The 22,254-nt window shown below is 41.5% G+C and overlaps 2 protein-coding genes across 4 annotated transcripts in view; one reads left to right on the top strand and one right to left on the bottom strand.

Moving 5' to 3' along the window:
• Nucleotides 1-760: 760 nt before the first annotated feature.
• On the bottom strand, nucleotides 761-11,047 carry cstf3 (cleavage stimulation factor, 3' pre-RNA, subunit 3). Of its 2 annotated transcripts, XM_035627355.2 has the most exons (20): nucleotides 10,849-11,045; nucleotides 10,141-10,245; nucleotides 9,879-9,974; nucleotides 5,774-5,806; nucleotides 4,816-4,913; nucleotides 4,658-4,724; nucleotides 4,541-4,575; nucleotides 4,329-4,455; nucleotides 4,142-4,219; nucleotides 3,877-4,039; nucleotides 3,556-3,665; nucleotides 3,310-3,426; nucleotides 2,997-3,215; nucleotides 2,815-2,917; nucleotides 2,569-2,638; nucleotides 2,269-2,464; nucleotides 2,029-2,179; nucleotides 1,728-1,822; nucleotides 1,512-1,572; nucleotides 761-1,362 (listed from the first exon to the last, which is right to left on the bottom strand). In XM_035627355.2, exons 1-20 carry the CDS (start codon nucleotides 10,873-10,875, stop codon nucleotides 1,163-1,165), a joined length of 2,151 nt encoding a protein of 716 aa, XP_035483248.1. In that variant the 5' UTR covers nucleotides 10,876-11,045; the 3' UTR covers nucleotides 761-1,162. The 2 variants fall into 2 exon arrangements, 1 of the variants encoding a protein (XP_035483248.1); XR_004790366.1 differs by lacking the exons at nucleotides 761-1,362; nucleotides 1,512-1,572 and having other exon boundaries at nucleotides 1,922-2,179; nucleotides 10,849-11,047.
• A 2,472-nt stretch (nucleotides 11,048-13,519) lies between these two features.
• Nucleotides 13,520-22,254, top strand: part of hipk3b (homeodomain interacting protein kinase 3b) — a 35,526-nt gene continuing 26,791 nt past the window's right edge. Inside the window, exon 1 of one of the 2 annotated variants that reach the window (XM_035627353.2) lies at nucleotides 13,520-13,891. In XM_035627353.2, the coding sequence (XP_035483246.1) occupies nucleotides 13,819-13,891 (73 nt within the window). In that variant the 5' untranslated portion in view covers nucleotides 13,520-13,818. The remainder of the gene's footprint in view (nucleotides 13,892-22,254) is intronic. The other variant, XM_035627354.2, reaches the window with a different exon arrangement.

Below are 22,254 nucleotides of genomic sequence, written 5' to 3'. Positions count from 1 at the left end.
TGTTTTGTTGATGCTAGAGAGCAAAATGAGAAACAAAGAAAATAAACCAACAAGCAATTACTGTCCTTGATGTGTACTCTTGGTGGGGCGCTCTGCCATAACACTTTAAAGGAAACAAATTATTGTCAAATGTTATCATTCACACACTGTGAGATACAAAATCACACAAAGTAAAGACCTCTTTTTTCTTATATACAGTCAGTAGTTTTTGTTTAGTGTACTGCATAACGTGGTGGTGGTGTGTTGTGCTGATCTGCATAAACTGTTTCATGCCATAATGTTACCGGTGAAAAGGCTCAGGGGTGAGATAGGCTGCCAAACACTCAGAACAAAGGCCGTGCTGGTTGGACAAATAATGGTCGATCGGTTCAATGTGAAAAAGAGCAGCTGGCCAATAATGAAAATTCTTCTTCGTGAAAGATAGATATTGTTTCAAAGGAGTTTGTTGCAAATAATTAACTTTTTTTTGTTACATATTTTAAAGGCAGAGGCAAATATTATTTGCCCAAGCAAAGTTTTTTTTAAAGACGTTTTCAAATGATCTTGCCCTCGGAACTGGATGACACCTTTCTCTCTTCCAAAGAGGGAATCTATTTATTTGAACAGAGGATGATTTCAGATCAACAGTAGTGTTGTGTACTGCCACCTAGTGGCAATGGTGAGGGATGACATTGCTTTTCTAAAGGAGAAATACTAATATAAATTGTCTCAGAGAGAAGCTGGCCATGGAGCATGAAGCAAAAAACAACAACAAATCTCGTTGAATTATTTTTCCACTTTTATTGAAATGCACTGTTTTCTCCAGTTATCTAAAAAAAAACAAAAAAACCCTTTAATCCACTTTGCCATCATTGAAAGATCACAAGGCCAAAACTGAGCTGATTCAACGGTTGATTTAAAAAATATTTTACAGTATAATGGATCAGTCTTTAAAAATAAAAACTGTTAACAAAACAAAAACCACATGACCACTCAGGTGTTCATACTGTATGTATGTCTGTGTGAGTGAGTGTGTGTATATATGTATGTTTGTCCTCTGTATAGAGACCAACAGATGTATAATCTGCGAGAAACACTCAGAAATATGGACATGTACATTTACCTCATATGACCAGATATTAAGATTACATTCTTGTTAGGTTCACCGTGCGTTTTAGTTTGTTTATCGAATCCTCTTCTGTTGGCGTGCGCGGTAGATGTCGTGTATGGGCGGAGCCACAGCTCCTTTGTCATCCTCCTCGTCAGAGTCTGCATTAGGCCTCTTGAGTGACTTGGCACTAGCGTGGTTCTCCATGGAACCGTTACCCTCCCCTCCTGCGTCGGGCTGTCTGCCAGTGATCAGCTCCACAGCAGCATCAACAGCTAAAGGGACAAAAGTGCATGTCAAGTGGAATAACATTTTAACACAACCCGACTGACATTTCCATCTCCAGAGCCATGTTAGTTTGGCTACTGTGGTTAAAACAGACACGGTCTGGAATTTTCCTCAAATGCTGCCGAAAGAAACTTACTCTCAGGAAGTGTGCATCTCCTAAAAGATTCCATGAGCTCATCCACTTGAACAAAGGGGCCCTGCATCAAGACACAATCACAGACTCTCTGAGTCCAAGCAGACAAAAAAAAAAAGCTGCCTCGCTGTTTTCATCTTTTGTTCATTACTAGTATATATATATATATATATATATATATATATATGAGCTCGGCAGCACAGAACTGCTGGTTCTCACCGTGAAACACATGGGCGGAGGGAGCAGCTTCATTAGAAGGACAGCAGCTGGCGGCACTGGGAAAACTCCACCAGGGACAGGGTGTAAACCTGGAGCTGTGGGGAGAAAGTTCCTCGGCTCCATCAAAGACAAATCCTTTTATGTATCGAGTCAATGTAGAAGAAGGAGCAGTGCAGGATGCAGCAAAAACATACCCAGTGCAAAACACTTATAATCCTGATGGGCATTAGACTTGAACACAGAGTTTCACTGAGGTATCGTAACATTCAGTGAAGAGTGTGTGCAGCTGAGGACTACGTACGAGCAAGGTGTCGCGGCTGGAAGGGGATCATCTGATTGGTGTCAGGTTTGGGATACTCAGGTTTGCGGTCGGCTTCGTCCTTCTGCGCAGGTGTAGAGGGCGCCACCACCGTCTCTGGGAGCAGCGCTGCCAGTTTGGCACGAGACACGTCCTACAAACACGCAGCAGAAGCAGTTTAAAAATATCCGCGCATGTGAACCTTGAACTGCAGCAAGAGATGCCTTGGATACAAATACACACCTTGTATCCAAGGGCCTTGAGCTCACTGGTAGAGCAGGGATACAGGTCCATGAACTTGTATCTGTCCACGAGCAAAGCTGTTTCTTTGCCTTCGTACTCGTCCTTGAAGGCTGTGAAACGTCTGCGCTCCACTTTAAGAATACTGGCCAGGTCTCCTATGTTGCTCTCAAACGCCAGGAACCGAGCCCAGATCTCGCTGAGGAGCGAATGAAGGATCAAAGTCAATCAACATCGTCAGAAATATAAATCTCTTACGAAAAAGATGTACATGCACACAACGTAATTAATATCTGACGTTACCCTGACTTTTCTGGTGACAAGCTTCCTGAGGTGAGGACACGTTCAAACAGAACTCTGGTGTTGTTGTCCTCTGGAGAGAGAAGAAAAATAGGGTCACAATTATTTTGCATCACTATGACTAAATTTAACAGCAGATAACAAAGAAACACAGCTTCCTTATCAAATGTCAAAGTTGTTTGATTCATGGATACGTAGCAAAGAAAACATATATCCTACATTCTGCGAATTTTATTTCACCTAACTTACCATTAAGGTGTGAGAGGTAATCAATGTATGCCAGTATGTACTCTGGAATGTCACCATATTTCTTCAAACCAAGCTCAAAGATCTTGAAGGCCACTGATTTATCCTGTCAGGAAAGATAAACAGAGTTTACGAAAGAGGTATTTGTGTACACGTGCTAGACATGTGACCGCGTGTGTCCTCACCTTGCTGCAGTAGTATTCCATCAGTGCTGCAGTCACGTAAACATGGTGACGTGTGCGTAGGTCCTCCCGGGCCTTTTTGAAGATTGTGCGACCGGATTTGATGCCCTCCGCCCTCCTGGCAAACTTCATGTACTGGATGTAGACCAGTGTGGGGTCAATGTCTTCAATGGCCAACAGTTTATTATAGATGCCGTGGACCTTCTCGTATTTCATGCGACTCTGAGGACAGCAAAAGAACACAAACAAAATATGCTGATCAGTCCTTGCATCTGCGCCGTCCTGGTTACAACAGAATAAGCAGCGAGACACTCACTTCTTCATAGTCGGCAAATGAAAAGTACAGAAGCATGTTCTTCTTCAGGAGAGTCCCAATGGCACGCTCATAGATGTTAGCGGCCTCGTCACTGAACAGTTTGGAATTGTTCATATCCTAGGAGAAGAGAAAACACCATGAAATATTACAGGACTGTTCTGTGTTCGTGTCCGACCTCTCTGAAAAATACTCCACGGGTCTTTTTGACCACATGACGTTCTGAGAGTGAAAGGTTTCATCTCTCACCCCTTTCTCTGCCAGCAGTTTGCTGGACTGCTCCAGATACTGCGCTGCCTCATACCATACGTCTGGATGGTGTCCCAGCACCAGCAGGCACTGCTCATAGGCAAACATCACTGCAACACACAACACAACGGTAACCGATCAGAATATCTGAGCTTCATAAGATACTTAAGCTCGAGTGAGGATAACATGCGCCCTCTAGTGGCAGGAGCAAAAATATATAGTTAAACCTACATACAAACATTATTAATTTAACCACTGGCATTTTGAGACTTATATAGCAAATTTTTTTAAAAAAACACACTATATGTTGAGCACAGTCACCTCTCTTTGTGATGAGGGTCTGGTCTTCTGTGCGCAGTGGGTTGCTCTTTTCCCACTGGATGTACTTCTTCCACATTTCCACTTGCTGGGCTTCCTGAGGGGAATTCTGTGGAGGTACTGAGGGTGCGTTCCTGTCCAGCCCCTTCATCACAGTTTCATACTCCTGATTGACACACAAGTCTGTATTAGTTTCCAAAGACAGCTTGACTTTTCAGTGTAAACGGATTCAAAAACATGCGTGTGACACGTGTGTGGACAATCTCACTTTAGCAACTCTCCTGGCGTTCATGTAGTCTCTGCTTCGATCCTCGATCATCTTTTTGGCCAAGTGCACGTTGATCCCCTGGTCATGAAACAGAGAAGTCAGTTCATCACTCTCACATCCAAACAGCTCAAACTCTACGTGCAAACATTTGTAGTCACGAAGACAAGAGGCCTGGCGGGCGTCTCACCTCTTCATATTTGCTATAATCTCTCCAGAGCTGCTCAATATTGATCATGGGGTTCACACAGCCTCTCTGGTAGACCCGCCGCACTGCGGTGATTCGTTGATTCTCTGCGTACGAGCCCACAGCTTCACTAAAGAGGCGACAAACACATGTGAACATTTAAGAGGTGGCCAACAGTATATGGAGTCTCACAATATTACAGGGTAAACACTTACACTCCTTTGAGGAAGTTGATGTAGTCCACCCAAATCTGTGAGAGGAATGACAAGCTATTAGGCGAAATAAATAAACTCACATGCAGAAGTAGAGAAATATAGTCAAGATCTGTGCACCTGATAAGACATTATTTCCATGCCAATTTTATCCAGGGCGAAGTCATAGGCCTGAGCCATCTTCTCTCTGAGGGTGAGGAGAATAACACATTTACATCTATAGCAGCAAACAAACACACTTGAGTTCAACCCCACTGTGCAGCAGAATGTGCTCTTACTTGTAGCTGGGTAGCTTCCCTTTGGTCTCTCGAACGTACGAGAGGTAGCATTTCCACAGGTCGATGTGCAACACTTTCATTAGGCATCTCTGAAACAACTACAGGAGCAAGAATGTGGAAGGATGAATATATATATATGTATATATATGTTATATACAACTACCCATCAGTGTGTCGTTGATTCGGGTTTAGTAATTCCATGCTCAAATTAGCCTGCTGATCAATCGCAGCATATCCTGCATAGGATGTTTTTTTGGGGTGGGGTAGCTGGCACTGCTCCGTAACACAGGCCGCTGACGTGGCCCACATTTCAGTGAGCTCCCACAAGCTCAAATTAACGGACCAGACTTTGAAAGGGATAAACATGTGGTTGTGCAATGAATTGACATTCAGACAAAAACTGGACATTTTAGAATGTGCTCAGTGAATTTATTAAAAGTGTTGCAACCCAGTGAGAATTAACTAACCAATGTAGATGTTAGTTACATTTAAGTACATTTCAATTAAAGTTACAATTACAGTTAAGGTGTAACTGACAAAGACATGAACCAAAATATTCAGATTAAAAAAAGAAAAAATAGTCATGGTAGCACTAGAGACACCAGGTACAAAATAATAGTATGCATAAAATCAACTTATTTAAAAAGTTAAACATTAATTTTCAAAACAGATATTTATTAAAGCTTGCACACTTCCTATGTCTGTTAGTTTCTCAACTTTTTTGGGGGATTCTGGGATTAAAAATTAAAAATTAAAAGTTAAGTTTCAAATCTGGAGATTTAAAAATCTTTCATATTGATTTCCAGATGCCTTGTAAAACACTGATGGCTTTTAATGCACAATGTAATAGTGTGCATCCATATTATAATGGAAATCACAAGACGCTACTGTTTTAGAGGCCAGGACAGAGGAGGACCCCCTTGGATATCAGAGTAACACGAGTGTGATGGATACTTACCTTTTCTACCTTGTCATAGTTTTTAGCCTTGATCTGCAAATAAGAGTGTAAATGCAATGTTAATTCAAAAGTCTCCACTACTTTCAGGGCATACAGGAAACATGCATTCATGCAAATGGCACCACTCATACACACATACGATCAACAAAGTGAAATTCACACAAGAATGACAAATCACTTTTAAATAGAAGGGGTTTATTTTGATTTTTTTTTGTAGATTGCACCACATAACCCAGAAAAACACCAGCGACCAGTGTTTTACAGTAATGTCTGGACGAAAAAAGTATATGGAAAAGTTCCTTAAAGTCAGAGAAGTGTTTGACATTTAAATCACTTCCTGTGACAGCATCACGTGAACGTGTTCCCTAAACAATGTTGCAGGAATGAATTTCATTTTTCATTCCTACTGTTGAGTGGAAGCCACAGTGTCACATTGTCCTGCAGGACAGACAGGGGAGGCTGTCGTTTGTGCAGCGTTACCAGCCTGGGCCTATGTTTTGGGTAGATCCATCCTATCCCACTGTTGATGCTTGCTACAAAGAAAACGGGAAGCATCGAACTTCCTGTTCACACAGGAACATCCCAAAAGGTACTGAGAGTAGTAGAGTGCACAGCGTATAAACAAAATCAAATACCCATCCTGTCAGATAGACTGGGTGACCTGCTATAACCATTTTTTTAATTTTTCAATTTTATGGGAGGGGGATGGGTAACAGTCCAAAATAAATGCTAAAAAACCTAAATTCAACTTTATCTACACTTGTATGAACAAAACGAACAACGTCCAAATCACAATGTAACATTAAAGAATTCAAGATTAAAAAAGGTAATTTGGAAATTTTTGTAGCTAATGAACAACGGGGGGGAAAACCTGTTTGCATTCAATTAAAACAAAAGTACATTGTCAAGGAAATTATTTCCTAAAACAATTTGTGCTGTAGTTTGTAGATCCTCCAGGGCACCATCCCCAGAGAAAGACTGACCTACTTTACTTGCCCATTTCTAATAATTAGAGGGAGACACAATGTGTGTAGTTTAGAAAATGTATCTCCTAATAATATTTTTTTCCATAATCAAAGCTGCACCACTAAATGATTCACAAATAAACTCTGTGTGTACAATCACAGGTAGTCTTCCAGAATCCAACAATTCTGAGCCTTGATCCAAATCTGAAGGTTTTAATGTGTTTCACTATCACAGCCATAAGTTACACTGTGTGCGACATAAGTATACTGTGCACATGAGTCAAGTGAGACTTTAGTTAATGCTCCTGCTGGAGGGTTACGTTAGTAAATATCTATTGGAGGAGTAGATTACACAACAGACTCATGAGGCACAAAGTCTACTGACGATACATACCCCCCCAAAAATATCTACAGCACACGAATGTGATCATTTAAGCTCAATGTCACTTTTGAAAGATAAAAGAAAACGCACATGAAGTCAAAATATTCGAGTATAAACTAAACAATGATGTAACCACTTTATAAAAGGGGAAGGTGATATGGACAGGGGGCTTTGTGTAAAATGATTCACACTGGATACTGATATGCAATTTTGATGCCAACAGATAAGACTGGTTGATCTTTCTACACTACAGATACCAAGTTTTAAAATGTGCACCGAGTCTACAATCAAGCTGTGAAAACCACTTTTAATAATTATGAAGTTGCACATAAAAGACACAAGATTGTCCCATTTCCGTTTTTGAAAGCCCCGAGGCAAGTCCCTGTTGTTTTTCTCCCCAACAATAAACACTACTTTACTCTTTTGTAGAACATACGGCTCATGCTGTAGTCCCCTTACAATGGTGGAAATTATTAATTTTTTCCTATCACAATTAGTCTGAAAGACTGACAGAGTGCAGAAATGAGCTTCAATAAACTCATAAGCTCTCGGGGCCAAAACATAAAAGCAGCATTAACTCCAGCACCGTGTCAGTCAACCTTCACTCAAAGGCGCGTTCTCATAATCCACTGAGCGTAATGTCTGAACAGGACTATCTAAAAGCAGGCTCTGGAAAGATGCTAGCAATGAACAAGACTTTGTTATTTGCCTAACGTGCTCAAAAATCTCAAAAGAACAAATCTCACCCTCTGATGATAATCTTTTTACATTTAAATGTTGCTCTAATAATAAATGGGGAGGTTTAAGAGCTCACCCACATACTTACCAGATACGGTGTCTTTATGCTATGAATTACAAGTGTTAACTGTTAAAGTATTCTACCAACACTTGCCTTGAATATTACTTAAGAAGTGTTCAATCTGCTTTTAAATCTCCAGCAAGAATTAAGAGAAAAATTACATTTTCCGGGCAGTTCAGATAACCAGAGTGTCATATCAGCAAACAGAAACCTCTATGCAAATTTTCTGTGGCTAAGGTTGTGTTTCGGAGTAATTTGTGGTTTGTAGTAAAGTGGGGAGGGGATGGGGGTGGTTACATAATGGTAAAAACAACAACAATAGACGAAAAATACGAATATGTTGAAAATATATATTTTTTCATCATAAGTGATTATACTATTTGCAGTATATTAAACACATAATCTGTTTTATTGGCCACACAGGTTTACATATGAGGAGTTTGACTCTGGTCTCTAGCATCTTATCATTCTACGCATTCCCTCCCCTTAACTATTACCAGAAACATATGAGTATAATGCAATTTGCAATTTATTGTATGAATTCCAAGTCAGCTGAAGTCTGTCTAGATCTGCAGGTCAGATGCAATTTAACCCCCGCCCCATAACGATCAAAGTTCAATGTGTCTTGTGAATTTAATTTGTTTAAAGTGACATCCTAAGTACAATAAAACATAGTTGGACACTATCCTATATCACATTATTTCCCTTAAGTTCCAGACTAATAAAGCTTTCGGTGATGTTTACATTTCATACTCCTTTATTTTAGATTCCTCTCTCTGATCTGCAACATATTCTTATGGTCTACATATCATCCATCTATCGTAACTATAGTAACCACACTGCATCTTTTGTGCTGTTAGAGGGGGTTACATGTCAACAGCATGGACACAAGTGCAGTTGGCGCCATCTGGAGGCCAGAGGAAGTAGTTGAGGACAGTTCCTGAGAAGCCTTGCCAGTTTGGAAAAGGCCCGATGTGCTCTTTTTCCATTTTATAACACATAACTTTATGAGATATACCACCAGGTATTTTTGTCCTGGTTAATCCACGTAGTGACAAGGCTGAGGGTGTGAGGGGGAGGAAAAAGAGGGGGGTGGGATTTACACGAGGGAGCAAACCCACAACAAACCAAAACCAGTACAACCTGAGCGTAAGCAATTTTCAATTCACAGCATAGAGGTAATTGTTTTCCAGACCTACACACTGGATGTTTAGAAGCTCAAGTCGTGATGCTTGATATCACGGTACAACGTTGCCAAAGCAATGTGTTTAACACCAATTGCAATAGTGATTAACAGACCACACAACAGCACAGCCTGTGGGTGCCATCAACGCAAATGGGTCACTGGACATACAGTTAGGGGTGGGGAGGACTGTCTCAAGGAATGAATGGGCCACACAGTCAAAAATATATTCTTTTTTTATAAAAAATTACCCGAAAGAAATGACACAGGAGGCAATAAATAGACACGACAAGTGAATAAAAGGCTAATGCACTCCAATACCATTAAAATAGTTTTAATACTGTTGCAGACCAAACATGCAACAAATTCACTTTACCCCCATTTTAAATATGGCGCAGAGAAAATGTGTCCTTTTAAATCCCGGGAACATAAAGAATTTTCTGGAAAAGAAATGGTTAGAGCTAATTTCCCCCTTTGTTTGCGTTTAAAGGCACAATTCTTAATAAATGTGGGTTGAGCCTGAAAAATTAAATTTAACATCATTATGCATCCATGTTCAATCCAGACCCTTCGTCGAGGACGATGTCCTCGGGTAGGTAGATGCTTTCACTTGACAAAGTGCTGATAATAGCCAGGACTAAGGTCTTAAAACAAGAATTGTGACTTTAAACTTCATCGAAGAGACATTTTTTGTTTGTGTGAAAATCACATTGTTGATCATGTTAGAAAAATCCCCAGCCATGCACACTAATGAAAAAAAGAAAAGTCGTATTAACCTCTGCTTCAATGAATAGTTTCCAGAATCGGCCAGAGCTTGGGAACTGCGTGACAAGTCGCTCGTATGTTTTCCTTGCTTTATCTATGGGCTGGTTCTATGGGAGGAGAATGCATTTACATTCCACACTATTAGACATACGAAGAAAAGCAATCACGTTGGGAAAAGGATGTAGTGTGTTGAAACGATTCATAACCCCTGACCCACTGCCCGCCCGCCCCTATTTTGCTTAACCCCAGGAATACAACTCTGTGTCACTAAACCTGTGCTTCTCGAATCAGAATGCTCCATGCGTCAAGGTCAAATGGGTTTTCTTCCAACTTCTTCTCTGCCTTCTTCACCTTCTCCGGGATGTACTCGGCTGCGGCCTGCAAACAACACGAGAGCACAGGACACGGCGGTGATGCTGCTGAACAGACTGTGGTGGTTGTGTTGTCGTGGTAACGACTCTAGGCGCCGAAAGTGTTGGGATCAGTCACGTGACTGATCAGCGGCGCAAGCAAATAAGCGGTTGATCCGCTGAATAAAGACTAAAATCATCAATGACACTTTGCTTGTGGATACATGGCGGGTAAATCAACCGTTTACCACTAGCTAGCTAGGACCTTACAGCCAGCATCGTGCACAGTGAGCACTCAGGTCGGTGACGGTGATGAATGGGTAGCTTAATGCAGCCGATGTGCGATAAGATCAAAGAGTCTCTGTACGACTACAAGTGGCTATGATGCTACAACCAGCCAGTCAACATGGCGCACCACAAGCTAGTCTCGCAGCTTCGCGCTCCACAGTGCCAATTCGTCACATATTCTGCGCAGCTGCGCACTGCTCGCGAACACTAACGCGAATAAAACAACACGACAAGTGGTCGGCAGCGGAGTGTACTAGCGAATAATACCAGAAATATATCATTGATCATGCTAAGCGTTTCAGTGGAAGCTAGCTCGCCACTCAGAAGAACTGCATGTAGCTACCTGGTCGGCCGTTCCCTCGCTGGACATGGCTGGAGGAGTAATCTGGGGTTAGAAATGTTATATCGAGTGTTAAAACGCTCAGATATTGACGTGATGGCGATTTTTAAAACGACTAAGTCATCGGCATAGCTTCTAAGGGAGTCGATCACATTGCCCTCGAGCCACTAGCTGCTCAGTGGCTCGCCGATGACTCAAAATGGCGTAGAACTTGTCTTCCGCTCCGCCAAAAGCAAAAACAATAACACTTCCGGTGCGCAGATCCTTCAAAATAAAACACCAATGTCCTCAAAAAGTCCCCTCATATGCCCACTTTTATATCGTTACTTTTCGTTACTTTTGTTACTTCTAGTTACTTTACTTTTCTGTTTTGTAATTAAAAGAGTTCAGGGCTGAGCTACAATTTGGACCCAAAATGACAGACTCAATGAAAGTTTTAACAGATTTAATATTATTTCAAGCGATGGAGGGTGAATATTGAGGGTGGCGACGTTGAGCAGTCAGGTGGAGAAGCAGGAGCAAGGCAGCGTGAGTTCGGCAATGGTTTCGTGACTGAGTTCCAGGCTTAGGCTGAGTTCCGGGACTGCCTGCTTATACCTGGTGCTGCCTGTCTCAGAAACTGAGCAGAACGATCTGAGAAGACAAAATCGGCTTCGGGTAAATCACCGAAAAAGATATTAACAAAGTCATAAAAGAAACTGTCTGAGTGTGATTATTCAATCATCAAAATAGTTTTCTGTTGGTAGACCAATCGGTGTATCGATCGCTAGTCGTCGTGATACAGAAACATTCATAGATTCATTGTTGTTTTTAAGGTCCATAGATGTTGTGTCCTCTTTATTATACAAGTCTATATTTGCAGCACCTCCTAGTGTTGTGTAGCCTATTTATACACTACTGTAAGAAGCTCAGGATGATGTGCGAACATTAAATTCACTATGTAAAGTATATTAGCAAATTATGTTTTACACTAGTGTATATGTTTATGCATTACGAGCACGTGCGTTCCATGTGACTCATAAGTAACTGCAAACCAAGTGTATGATTTTTGGCCTGTACAATAGGTGATTCATGTTATGACTCTATAGCCACTATGTTTGTTACGGTAACTAATTGGTGTTTGTGTGTCACCAACAACACAGCAAAAGCTATTTTTTATGCACTGCACAATGTCTCTCGCCATGCTGTCCAACAGGGGGAGACAAATGATCAAATGATGGACACCGAGGACGCGCGCTTAACTGTCTGGTCAACAACCCTAAACAGACCAGAGCAAAAGACAACAGAGCAGTTAGCTGCGCAAGTGTGGATGTGATTGAGTCTTGTTGGTGAAGAAAAAAAAAATAAAATCTAAGGTTTTGATTTATATTTTGAAATGTAATTTTCCGATATTATATGATCATAAAATGGGGTAGCATTAGTTTACAGGTCACTGTTGATGCTGCTGTCTTAGTTTGCAGGATTAATATGAATACATTTGTCTAGATTTGAAGTGAAGCCATGCAAAACTGACAGGAATGAGACTGGGATGAGAAGCAAAATGGATTTACAGGGGGCTTCCATGTGGGCTACTCTGCTTCCCACTTCCTCCATCCCAGCTGTGTTTACTCAACACAATAGGTTAGACGAGAGGTGTTCACACCTGCTTTACAGCTGACCTGGCCCGGTGGTTTGTTGTCTGTAACGGGGTGGGGACAGGGAAAGACAAAGGCCTTTTGGTGGATTAGGTTACAGCTGGCCTTCTCAGACAACAGGGGCTTATGGGCAGCTCTCATTGTCAGCTGGGGGCCTCCTGACTGTCTGAGTAGACCTCACCAGCAATTTTCCTCAAGAACAATATATTGTTGACACTGCTCACAGAATAAGGAATTATTGCTGGTTGTATATATTGACTTCACTAAGTTCTGGCACTGCATTTTCAAATATCAAATATCATGACACAAATTTCACAAATTGATCAATAATATTTGTATATGGAGTAAAGAGTGTTATTACATCTCCCCCATATGTGGAATGAGTTAGCACTTATTACTATAGAAGCAACTGTCATCCAAGTACAGAAAAAACAAAATTCACAACTTGCTCATTAACTCAGTCCTCTTTACCTCTCATTGCTATTACCTAGAACGCCATTTCAACTCTGTATTCCAGTGCCGAACTTTCAGACTTAGCTAATAAAGAAGACTATAAGCTTGAGGTAAGTAAATTCCGAATGCCTACGACAATAAGATATGTTTCACTCACAAGTTCAATGTACACTATATCCTGTACACTTTTTATCCTTAAAGTTACATTCAGTTTAACAATTCACAATGCCTTTACAAAATATTACCTTTTCACCAAATGTTTAAGATAAGATAACATAAGATAAACCTTCATTCGTCCCACAATGGGGACATTTGTACATTACAGCAGCAAAGTGGACAGAATAATATAGACATACATTTAAAAAAAGCAATAGGTATGTACAAAATATAACAGAAAATATAAAAAAAGATATATAAATACTATATACAGAGCAGTAGCAATAGTTACACATGGAGAATAAATATCATAGTATATATATATATATATTTTTTATTTATTGTATTGCACATGAATAAATCTGCTCTGAATCCTGAATCCCTGCCCCTCGATCGATTACTCTGGTCTGGCCAATGCCGTCAGTTCACAAACATTCGCTCGCAGTTGCTGGAGAAAGAAAGGGACGTGTTCGACGCTGGCAGGGCCGCAGAGCAGCGCGTCCAGACGGGGTAACGGACACCCTGCGAGAGATGGGCCACGTCGTCCCGAGGGCACGGAGACCGATCTGAACTGCGTAGCGACGACCCCGGGCTCCGCGCGGTGCTTCTGGACGCTCACATGCGCGGAGTTATTTAGCGTCTAAGATGTGGGAGATGGTGGCGTTGCCGAGAGCGAGCTCTCCCTTCCCGTCGCCCAGGACAAGATGGCAGCGATGCAGGCGAACTGTGCATGGTGTGGATTCATAAATCCATAACATGTCCAGAGGAGCCCTGGATTACACGCGCAGTGACTCCATGTGAAGGTGAGTGGTCGGCCGTCCTCGCCGAACATCCGACGCGAGAGTTTTAAAGACGTGACGTAATACAAAGTCATAACTTAGCCGGAAAACTTAGCTAGCGCGAGCTCCGGTCTCCGGGGTCTCGGGCTCCGGGCTCTCGGGCTCCGGGGTCTCGGGCTCCGGGCTCTCGGGCTCCGGGCTCTTGGGCTCCGGTGCTCTCGGGCTCCGGGCTCTTGGGCTCCGGTGCTCTCGGGCTCCGGTGCTCTCGGGCTCTCGGGCTCCGGGCTCCGGTGCTCTCGGGCTCTCGGGCTCCGGGCTCCGGGCAGCAGCCGCGCGTGTGGCTCGACACTGGGCTCACTGCTCCATTCATCGACTGCTGGTTCGTTACTTGTTATCCCGCGATGACGCCGGTGGTCGTTATGAACCGCTGTTTGTCGCTGAGGGCTTTGTCACGGTGACCTGTCGTGCTTAAAGTAAAGAGACCGCGCTGCTTGTAATCTTCTAATGTAAAGTGAAACCAGTCGACACGGTCGCAGGGACCTGACCTGGGTAACGGGGACCGACCGACCGTGGTGCTGACATGCTCGTTAGATAACACTTGGTACGTGACTCGAGCTCGCCGACGAGAACATCGCTGAACCACAATGACAGCGTGCAAAAATCTTCCTAGACGGTGATCTCGCACAATCCCCTCTTCTAAATGTAGCACATGTGAAAACTAGCCGAGCAGACACAGTTGGCAACACAAACTGAATCCAGATCATCCCATGTCGTGTAACTATGCAGGCCATGTCTCGTACCGACACCTGTGATGACGCCCCAGCCGTCACACGTGTCCGTCTTGGTTGTATTACAGATGTGCTCAATCTAGTCATCTTCCACGAGGCGAGCTTATTTGTGCAGCACCATTCACACACAAGGTGACTCAGAGTGCTTTACAGAGCCATTGAGTTGCATTTAGACAAAACACATCAACATTTAGAATAAAAGTGAAATATGAAGACATTAAAATGGAGGCATTACATTCAAATACATATTAAACCCCCAGCGATAACACACCATTTAATAGCAATAGAAGTGCATTTAGAAGTCAGGAATTAATTATAAAGATTGATTTATAGTAAAGCTGCAGAGAACAACAGTGTTTTTAGGCCTGATCTAAATGAGCTGGGTGTTTGAGCACAACCCAGGTGTTCAGGAAGTCTGTTCCACAGGTGAGGAGCGTACCAACTGAGCGCTGCTTCACTTTGTTCGGTTCTGGTTCTGGGAACACGCAGTAAACCGGCCCCTGACGACCTGAGGGGTCTGGATGCTGAATAGGGAATTAAAAACCCTGGGATGTATTTTGGTGCTTTGTAGACCAAGAGTAAGATTTAGTGATTTAAGGTTTGGTGTGATGTGGTCCAGTTTCCTGGTATTAGTCAGGACTCTGACTCTTAGCTCAGCTAAGTCAGTGACTCCTCCCTGGAAAAAAAACTAACCGTGGTTTTTATCTAAATGCTGCCCAGTGTTGTAAGTGCCTGTTAATGTTGTGGTCACTAAAGCTGGTGTCCCCTTGGTTCGAAGTGCCCTTGTTGCTAACAACTAGGGCTGCAGCCAACTGTTATGTACAGTATTCATCAATCTGTTGATTTCTTGGTTAATTGATTCGTTGTTTTATCCGTAAAATGTCATAGAATGGTGAAAAATGTTGATCGTGTTTCCCTTAGCCCCAAGACAATGTTTTTTTTGGCCACACACCAAAGATATTTAGCTTACTGTCACAGAGAAGCAAATAAACTAAATATTTTCACATATAAGAAGCTGAAATGAGAGAATTTTTAACTTTTTTTCCATAAATACTACTTGAAGCGATTATTCGATTATAAAAATAGTTGCCGATCAATTTGGTAGTTGATTACTAATCGATTAATCGTCGCAGCTCTACTAACAAAAATTGTACAACATGCTTTGTTTGACGATCACAGCAACAACAAAAAAAGTGCCTTCATAAAAATTCAGAATTGCAACATGTAAGACTAGTGTCCTTTACGCGCCGTCTCATCTTTATTGATATAAACACAGTCAAAGACGGGGTGGTGACGGAGGCATCTGAAGTTGGAGCTAATGTCAAGTTAATCATACTCAATGTGGCTGTAATGATTTACTCGTCCCTTTACCACCATGAAGGTCGTGGTTTCATGTTGAAAAGGAGCTATGGAGTCGACAGTTGAGCTCCAATGTGAGGGTTTGTGACACGTCCACAAATCACCGGTGAAACAGAAGTAGCCTGGGCATAATTGTAGGCAATGTAGTCTGCAAAACATGTAATTTCTGTGACAAGGACCTATCACTTAGACGTCCTGTTCCCACAAACGCCCATGTTTGTAAAATTGTGAAACCGGAAATAGAAATCTTAGACTGAGGTGGTTGACTGGACACATGCTGCACAGTAATGTACTTACCCTGGCCGGCATTTGTGTTGGCCTTGCCCACTTGCAGAGGTACATCGAATGGAGGTTTTGGCAAGCCCGGTCTGGTTGAAAAAGTATGATGCATCATAGCTCCTCTGCTTTTGTAGTTGCAGTTCTTTTAACTGGACCAAAGAATACTGCCGTCTTTTTATAAACTAGTAATATCATAGACTGTCTGAAACAATAGTACAATATAGATGATACCACACCGGCTGTTTTCGTCCAAATTTCTTAACATAAATATCCTTTCTTATGAGTGGAAATGAGCTGGTGTTCAAGTTTCACAGCCTGCTGTTTCTAAAACATTCTGTGAAAACCTTGAACCTTTTAAAACAACACCATAAATACACTACAGACACATTTGTGTGGTTCCCCTTTTGCACAGGCCGCTCCTGTCTGCTGTACGTGTGTCACATTCCTCAACCTATCAGTAGCAAGGCCACAAAAGCAAGGTTGTGAGTTATAATGAAGCCCGTACTGCCAGAAGTAAGTCTGCACAGCGAGGCCATTAAATAAACGTTAAAACAGTGTTTTCCCCTTCAGTGATTGGTATAAGAGGGCAGTGCTGGATGCCAACTGAGGTGGGGAGGCAACAGAACTTGGGAATGTGTTGTCATGTGATATCATGCTGCACATATTTGCTGCACTTTGGGGCAGCTGGTTATCTGTGTGGCATTGTGGCCCACTTAAAGGCTGGTTTCCGATTAATGTAATTCTGAGGTGTTCGTGCAGACATGAGTCAGAACACAAAATCAAATTTTTGAGAGTTTTATTTTGTGCAGAGAAGAGGATGTTGTGCGGTTCTTTGCATTAATCACAAAAGTGGCGAGTGGAACATTTTTTCCCAGAACTAAAAATCTGTTCCATCACAGCAATCTTGTCAGAACCCTACGTTTTAATAACACACTGAATGCTTTAGTCCAGAAACTGTTCTTCAAGGATGAATGTGTAGGAATGTGATAGAAAAAAGCGCGGTGAATAGCAGCGCTGTGTGAATGGGTGAATGCGACTGTAAAGCACTTTGAATGGTCAATATGACTAGAAAAGTGCTATATGAATACAGTCCATTAAAGTAAATGTCTCATTCTGCGACTGTTCATTTCCTGTTTAATGAGAGATGTGGCAGTGACACTGACACTTTCACTGTGTGACACGGCATGTTGGGGGGGTCTAGTATTTCAGTCTGTGAAAACTGGCAAGAGCTGTTAATACGTGTTTGATAGAGGTGATCGATTGATAGCGTTGAAGGCAAATGTGATCCCTTTTTCTATTTTTGAGAGGAGAAAAATAAACAGAATCAAGTGATTCTTAGGTTGCAAGTCCCCTTTCATGTTGTGGCTGATAATTAATGTTAAGTTCATTATTTGCACATTTGGCTATTAGTGAAACTTCACCCACATATATTCCAGGCATATGACGTTATGACACTAGGTCTTTCTCTTAATGGTGCTTGTAGGCTGCATTCACTGTCCCTTTAGCATAATCAACTGTACATTGTATTCACTGTGTACAGGGAATCAACTGTACAGTGTATTCCCTGTGTACAGGGGCTGATTCAACAAGGAGTAGACCTCTACATTTGGAGGGGAACCTCCAGGCCATATTCATAAATATAAAGAAAGTTAATCTGAAATACAAAAAGACCTTATGATAGCAGTTCATCTTTTTCAGCTATAACATAAAACAACATAAAATAGTTAACATGTCCTTGTCTCTTCTGGCTGTATGCCTGTCAGGTCCCGGTCAGGGTGAACAAAACAACGACTGTGATGAATAGGAAAAAGAGATAAAAATTTTGCTTTTTCAAGAGAAAAGGACAAAAGATACTTTTTTGTTGAAGAGATGGATAGAATGATATTTATGTCAGTCAGCGGTTAAAGGGTCTAGTATGAACATCCCAGCACAGATGTTCATACTCCAGAGTTTGATAGGGAGGAGGAATTGCTGGCTTGCACTTTCCTGCTTTGTGAGAACAAAAACCTGCTATGACAAATATGACAATATACTGGTGAGTTTGCAAAACTCCTTCAGGCGCTTTGTGAGAGCTTTCATGACATGAAAAGTAAAAAAAAGAAACTGAACACGATTACTGTTTAACGTGGAACCGGCTGATGAACCTGACAACCTATAACACAAAGTCATTGACCTGCATGAGGACTTCCAAATCAAAGTATAACAACCTCAGCCTGCTTGTGGCCTATAAACTGCATGTATGTCCAGAGGATTTTTCCCATTCAGAGGAGACATACACTGCAGTTTGCCTCTGTTTGGGACAACCTTCTGCTGTTACCATTTCTTTTCAATACTGATTTGTATTAAGACAGCTCTTCTCAAGAATGACTGACTCAAACCTGGAAAACCAGCTGCAAATAGCATCATCCTCACTATGATCTGACATTTGACGCCTGAAAAGAGAGAAGCCGTTATAGCTCTCTCATTGGAGAGGTTAATGTTTGAGTTTGATCATTAACTATGGTCTTCGATGGATTCTTTAAAAATTGAAATGGCCCTTGATGGGATAAAGGTTCTCCGCCTCTGTTCTAATCGATAGTCATAACTTTACAGTTGAAATAACACATGGTCACATGCTTCAAATTTTAATCAAATGAGCACAGAAGATCATGTTCATGAGACACAAGCAAAGACCCACAGTGTGTAGAGTAGGACTGAGTTAAGATCGCAACCCCTGTCTGGTGTCGTCATCTAAACTGAGAATTAACCAAGAAGACTTCATTGCATTGTTTCATCAATTACCAAGTCATGTCTACCATTCTCACCAGTATCGTGCTGCCATAATTATGGTTGGATATGTGGCATTTTTGTAGACATGTTTTCTATTGGTCCACTCATTATGGTTGGATCATGTATAATTTCAAACTTTTTATTCCTATTAATTTGGACTTAATATTATTGTTTTTGTCTTTTTGTTCAGAATCCCGACAGAATTCATGATGCAGGGTGATGTTATCTCTCAAACTGGTTTTAGGATCACCTGGCCTTTCGACGGTGTGTTAGTGCGTCTGTCTTGATGTGCTGCAGTCTTCCAGAGTGTAAGCTGAACTGATAGCAGCCTCCCTGTGTTCGACTGTGAAGTCGATCCACATGGCCATGAATAGTTTCTGCTGCTCCTAACTGACTTTTGGCAGTGGTGTATGTAGTGTATACGGCACACACGTCCGGTTTTGGGTCGTTGCTTCATCATTGCTGTCTTTCCATCACTCACAATTTAACTGTGCCTTGCAGAACTCAAAAAGTAAAGAATAGAAGTAGTTTATTTGAATATATGTTGTTCTCTTACACCGCATCATATTGTATATTGTTGCTTTAAAAAAGTATTTTATATTTAGATGACATTGAAATGGAAACATTACATTTATCTGCAGATTAGATCACCCCATGTAGTTGTTTTTCCCTGTTGGGGAGAAAATGGGTGACGAAAGTCATTACATGCTGTGACTGCCATCACCTGTTTGTCCTCTCACCTATTACAATTATTTCTCCGTCTAAAGGCACTTTTGGTTCATCAGTCAGTACCGTTCGTCCACCATAGACAGGTGTCTAGTGTTTATTTTCTTCTCAATTTGATTTCGAGAAGGCCAAGGTCAAAAGTTCAACTCTGAGCAATTACTTAGCAGCTCAAGGTTTCTGAAAAGGTTCTGCAGCTTTGAAGAATGTAATGTGATGCCACCGGAGGAGCCTCATGGCTGACCAAGTGAGTATCTGGCTCCAGTTGGTAATAATAGCAGCAGCTGCCATTCGTTTGGCTTTGAAACAACAAAGGCTGCCTACCTCATATCCCTGTGTCAGACTTAAACTTGCCCTTAATTTAGTGATGGTATTTTTGTAGCCAGGGAAATTAACTATACCCAAGTTACATTTTGTTCTAGATTAAATGTGGTTGTTGTATAGCTGGGATTCAAATCCTAGACATCTTGATTGTTCAGTTGGTGAGAGTGCTCAAAGTACAGGCTCCCTCCGTCTAGGGACTCTGGCACCAGACAGCATCCTCTCTATCTCCAGACCAGACAATTAACATCTCTATTTCCCAGGCAGACAAAAAAAACCTCTCAGTGCAGATGTAGTATTTCATGCATAAGTTATGTATAATGTTGGCTTTGAGAAGTTTGAGATTATTGAGCATTCATTCAACTTGATTTATGATTTCTTCCCCATCAGCTTACTCTATTCTACTGAAAAACAGGGCAGCACCATTCAAGGATCTCAGTATGGTGTGGATGTAGTCCTGCCATGCAGTTATATTTTTGATTGTTAATTGCATTGTTCCCATTCACATGGGAAGACTGCTGTAGAGGGAAAAGGGAGAACAGGCCATGCATGATTGTTGGTTCAAACTTTTACAGCTGTGGGTTTGTGTTTGTACAGAATGCATGTTGTTTTCTTTAGGTTTTTTTAATCGTTTTCATCTTTAAATATATTTTGATAAATGTTGACATATTTTGAAATGAGGTTGAAGTGGCAATGATCGCCCTGAGAAGCTTCATATTTTCCGAACACCCAGATCCTCTTCACAACATAGTTCTGAAGCGCTGACTGAAGTGTCGTATTTATAAATTTATTGACCAGCAGAAAATTCTGTGAAACAAACTATTTTATGGATTTTAAAAAAGCAGAAATTGTGGTAATCCTCTGATTGGGTGTGGATTGCTTTTTGTGCCTTCAAAAAAACAACTTTGATTTGGTGTAAAGAAATTTCCATTTGGTGTGGCTTTAATGACTAATAGAGGCCTTTGCCGGGCTCTAAATTACAGGCAACACACCATAAATGACGGATGCGTTCAAAACGGTCCCAACAACAATTAAGCAAATCCCTGCAAACACCGGGCCAAAGCTGGGCACTGTGTATTTCAGTGTTAACGCGTTTAGAATCTCACACCTGTAGGTCATTTTGAGTCTCCAATTCATCCAGCCTGCATGTTTTTACAATTTGGACTGTACCCATGCTGGCTCAGGAACAACCTGCAGACTCCACACAGAAAAGCCCCACCAGTTACCATAACATGGTCAGTAAAACCTGTACATTTACAGTGAGCACTATTAAAAATACCTGTGGGCAGTAGAAAGTATAGAATTAAAAATGTTTGTGAGACTGTTTTAGGCTTTCAGGCCATGACAATGTAGCAAAATCTGATTTTCCCAATGGATCACTTCCAATTTAGTTTTTCCTCACAACCAAAATGGCTGCCCGATTGAATCATGTTTTCAATAATTTCTTAAATTGTTTTCTAGCAGAGGAGTTGATCATCGGTTCCACCACACAGTATCACAGGGTGTTATTGTGCAGTGAGCTGTCCAGGGAATTGTTTGACCTTATCTTGCTGCTCAGAATAGAGTCAGAGGGCTGGCTCACAGCATTAGTGTTATCACAAAATAAGTGTTTTCCATCAGGGTATTTATTTTAGGAGACTACAGGGGCCCTAACAGACTGACTTGTGTCTCCTTTTAGAAACACTTGTAGAAATAGAGCCTATTAATGCACTGGGGATATAGGGCATTACAAGTTATGGTGGTACTAGTTTTATTTAGGTAAACATGGTTCTGCAAATGCACTAAATCCCTTCAAAGTATGAACCTTATATCTCAGTAAATTTGCCTAAGAATGAAAATGGGTCATAGGCTTCAGTTTGGTCTGATAAGGTCACTGAGATTTAATTTTTTTTCAAAGATGATCCGGATCAAGAAAATTACATTTTACATGACATAATTGAGCCTCAGAATATTTTAGCTTGATGTGACGTCTCCAAGAGTATGCAACACGAGAAAAAGGAAGAGTAAACCATGTCTTAGGTAATTGGACAAGTGGGCCTAATGAGGCTTTGATGCTTTATTTTTCACTCTTTGTCTGTCTCTTTATTTTCTCTCCATCTCCATTTGTTGCCTAGAGACCTGCAGTAGGATGCATGTAAATGGCAGGAA

This window comes from Scophthalmus maximus, chromosome 4 (assembly GCF_022379125.1).
Source record: "Scophthalmus maximus strain ysfricsl-2021 chromosome 4, ASM2237912v1, whole genome shotgun sequence".
Taxonomy (NCBI): domain Eukaryota; kingdom Metazoa; phylum Chordata; class Actinopteri; order Pleuronectiformes; family Scophthalmidae; genus Scophthalmus; species Scophthalmus maximus.
This window is presented reverse-complemented; position numbering and strand designations above follow the sequence as displayed.